At 45.5% G+C, this 4050-nt stretch overlaps 1 protein-coding gene across 1 annotated transcript in view; it reads left to right on the top strand.

The window, feature by feature from the left end:
• Positions 1-897: 897 nt before the first annotated feature.
• Positions 898-4050, top strand: part of LOC310781623 (myc box-dependent-interacting protein 1-like) — a gene marked incomplete at both ends in the record, with an annotated part of 24206 nt that continues 21053 nt past the window's right edge. Inside the window, 5 exons of the mRNA XM_083642225.1 lie at positions 898-984; positions 1747-1827; positions 2057-2111; positions 2229-2323; positions 3803-3898. Of these exons, the coding sequence (XP_083498351.1) occupies positions 898-984; positions 1747-1827; positions 2057-2111; positions 2229-2323; positions 3803-3898 (414 nt within the window). The remainder of the gene's footprint in view (positions 985-1746; positions 1828-2056; positions 2112-2228; positions 2324-3802; positions 3899-4050) is intronic.

Raw genomic sequence — 4050 nt, 5'->3', positions numbered from 1 at the left:
CTTTCTTGGATTAATAAACACATTTTGGGACAAATACAAGCTTTTGTAGTCTGTGATGATAGACAACATCATATATTGGGTATTGTTGGGAATTTTCTGAGAAGATCCTCCAGGATATCCCCGAGTAGGCTACAACACAGTTGAACTTGCAGTGTATTCAAAGGTGTATCTGTATTCGATTCCATCCTGGCAAAAACGTGTTATTACTGCATTTAATGTCGATTTTGGGTCAGCTTCTATACAGGCTTGTAGTTAACAAATAGTAGACGGGTGGTTATTCAGCAATTAGTAGGCTAATTGTTGTGTTATAGCATTTTCTTATTTTCTTATAGGCCTATAGGCTATCCAATGATATCATAACTACCGTATTAATTATTTCTATATTTCCTGTAGTTTTGATGTGACGTTTGTTTGTACAGCAGATAGGCCTATGCTATCCTGTACTATGTAGGTTATTTTAGGATTAGTCTACTCTAGTTTTTTTTAAGGTTCCAACTAGACTAGAGGATTTATTTAGATTTGTATGGCTTTTAAAAAGACGCCACGTGAGTTTATAGGCTACTGCATCTTATCCAGGGAATATCCTTGTATGTGGTCTGGACCACTGGTGTGGACCACAGTGTCAGTAGTGTGGACGCGCAGCAGCATCTGTACCTTTAAGAGCATCTGACAGACAGCGCATCCTCCTCCGCTGTCACGGACGCGCGCACAGCAGCTCCGTATTGGAGAATAGCTTTATGCACCTTCATCACATCACATAATATTACATTCATCACTATCATTTCGCTTCCGGACATTGATGAATTTGCCTAATCGGTCGTGGTAACGGTCCCAAACGATCGTTATTGAAATTATTTCATATCCCTCTCGCATCCAAAGGCTGACCTGCGCTACAAGATGGCTGAGCTGAATTTGGGGAAGGGGCTGACTGCAGGGAAAGTGGCCAGCAACGTGCAGAAAAAGCTCACCAGAGCCCAGGAAAAGGTAAGAAAGCGTTCATAATAACAGCTTCATCTGTGGGCTGTTATTCAGGCCTGCAACTCATCGCCGTTTTAAAAGACCCGACATCGCTTCATGTCGCATCGCCTGCCGCGGCGCTGCACGACACCATAATAACAGCTGCTATTTCCAGGGATGGGGATGTCCACTTAAGAGAAACAGCCTTCCTTGTGAATGTCATTCAGCGGACACGTTCATATTGGATCAGGCGACACTATGGGCCTAAAAGGCTATACCTCAATAGGGTACCGTCTATGTTCTGTTGCAACATGCAGGCATTTATTTTAATAAAAACGGAACGTTCTAATGAATCGTTGTCACAGATATTGTGACTGCAGCCCGTTCTGGTTCATTTCACGCACAATAACACAATCACCCATGTAGTATTAGCCTATATAGGTGGTAGCTTATAGCCTACATGGGGCCTACTCTTTGCCTTCATGCTCCTGTTTGTTGTGCCCTGAACAAGAGACAGGGGGCGCTATTGGTTGGCCTCTGGACAATATAGGGTTATTTGATCCTTGTCAACCCAGAGAGAGAGGAGGAGGAGGAGTAGGAGGGGGGGGGGGGCAGGCGGTGCAGGCAGGCAAACAAACAGAGACGTTGGATGGATGAGAAAGGTGGAAAACCCTTCCTTGACTGTAGAAGTTATAGTCAAGAATGTACCTGTATGTCTTAATCCTGTCTTGTGTTTATTGCTGTTTATAACACTGTTGTTGCCATTGGTGTTGTTTGTTTGATTGACAGGTTCTCCAGAAACTTGGCAAAGCAGATGAGACCAAAGACGTTGCCTTTGAGGAGGAAGTCATCAACTTCAACAAGCAATATGTAAGACAGCATCAGGATAGCATGGCAGGACAATCCCAATTTCAACACACTTCATATAGCTCTCACTCCCTCTTGTCTTCTCTATACCCTCTCCATGTGCCAATTCAAAGTGTGGCTAGCCAGGAGGAGAAATTAACTTCACGCTTCCCTTCACTCAGACTGAACAAGAAAAAACATTCCTCTCCTCTTGTCCTCACACTCTGTTCTGTGTTTGATGTTTCATCTTCAGACTGAAGGCAGCAAACTGCAGAGAGACCTTAGGGTCTACTTGGAGGCAGTCAAAGGTGACACACACACATAAAACCACGTACACTATGTAGACCTAGCATATAGCATAACCTCTAAAAATGACGACTGAGCTCCCAATGTCTGTGTCTCTATTTTTGTGTCTCCTCGATCAGCCATGCATGAGTCTTCCAAGAACGTGCAGGCATGTCTGGTTGATATGTACGAGCCGGAGTGGGATGGCAAGAAGGAGGTGGATTCCATTGCAGAGGTCAGAAAGGCTTTTTAGTGTTTTAGTGTAGGAGTGGGAGAGAGTGTGTGTGTGCGTGTGTGTGTCTGTGTGTGTGTCTGTGTCTGTCTGTGTGTGTGTGTGTGTGTGTGTGTTTGTGTGTGTCTGTGTGTGTGTGTGTGTGTGTGTGTCTGTGTGTGTCTGTGTGTGTGTCTGTGTGTGTGTCTGTGTGTGTGTGTGTGTGTGTGTGTGTGTGTGTGTTTGTGTGTGTCTGTGTGTGTGTGTGTGTGTCTGTGTGTGTGTGTGTGTGTGTGTGTGTGTGTGTCTGTGTGTGTGTGTGTGTGTGTGTGTTTGTGTGTGTCTGTGTGTGTGTGTGTGTGTGTGTGTGTGTGTGTGTGTGTGTGTGTGTGTTTGTGTGTGTCTGTGTGTGTGTGTGTGTGTGTGTGTGTCTGTCTGTGTGTGTGTGTGTGTGTGTGTGTGTGTGTGTGTGTGTGTGTGTCTGTGTGTGTGTGTGTGTGTGTCTGTGTGTGTGTGTGTGTGTGTGTGTTTGTGTGTGTGTGTGTGTGTTTGTGTGTGCGTGTGCGTGTGTCTATGTGTGAGTGGGGCAGAAATGGGGACTTTGACTTCTGACTTGAGTCGCGCACACACAGTGACTTGAGACGTGACTTGAAACTCGTCCTCAAAAGACTGGAGACTCCACTCGGACTCAAGTCCACTCAGACTCAAGTCCACTCAGACTCAAGTCCACTCATGTCCACTCAGACTCATGTCCACTCAGACTCAAGTCCACTCAGACTCAAGTCCAAAGACTGGAGACTCCACTCGGACTCAAGTCCACTCGGACTCGAGATTTGGGACTTGTGAACAATCTGTATTTGTATTTTTTGTCACATTAACATGAAGGAAATGTCTACTAATAATAATGTCAACTACTCAATGCTGATACTGTGCTAATAAAAGAGCGAGGATAATACAGTGCATGCTTTGTGTTCTGAGCAGACCGGATGGTATGCAGCAGATGATAGAATGCTCATGGAGCGGCTGTAGGAGGTAGAGCGGGTCGTCCACTAATCGCTTTGGATGGTTCGATTCCCGGCTCCTCCAGTCTGCATGTTGAAGTGTCCTTGGGCACGACACTGAACTTGCCCAAGTTGGTGTGCCAGCACCCTGCGTGGTAACCTGCCGCCATCGGTGTGTGAATGTGTGAATGTACCTACTGATTGTAAAGCGCTTTGGATAAAAGCGCTATACAAATGCAGGCCATTTACCATTTACCATCCAGAAGAGACTTGAGACTTGATTTGGATTTGTGACTTGAGACTGGACTCAGACTATAGCTCAAAGGCTTGAAACTTGAGTTGGACTTGCAAAAAAATGACTTGTGAGCATTTCTGTTGTGTGTGCGTGTGTGTGTGTGTGTGTGTGTGTGTGTGTGTGTGTGTGTGTGTGTGTGTGTGTGTGTGTGTGTGTGTGTGTGTGTGTGTGTGTGTGTGTGTGTGCCTGCGTGCCTGCCTGCTACAGGACTGTGATGTGCTGTGGACTGACTACCACCAGAAGCTGGTGGATCATGCTCTCATCTCCATGGACACCTACCTGGGCCAGTTCCCTGATATCAAGGTAATGATCAGTGTTTGGCTTTTCTTCAGTGTCAGCCTGCATAAGTACTTATGTATAATCCCATATATGACACTTTGGCTTTCTGTCATCACTGTGTTGTGGAAAAGTACAGTATATGGAATAATAGAGTGAGGGCTAGGTGGAGAGATGAT

Source organism: Poromitra crassiceps (assembly GCF_964638095.1).
Source record: "Poromitra crassiceps genome assembly, chromosome: 8".
Classification (NCBI taxonomy): Eukaryota; Metazoa; Chordata; class Actinopteri; order Beryciformes; family Melamphaidae; genus Poromitra; species Poromitra crassiceps.
This window is presented reverse-complemented; position numbering and strand designations above follow the sequence as displayed.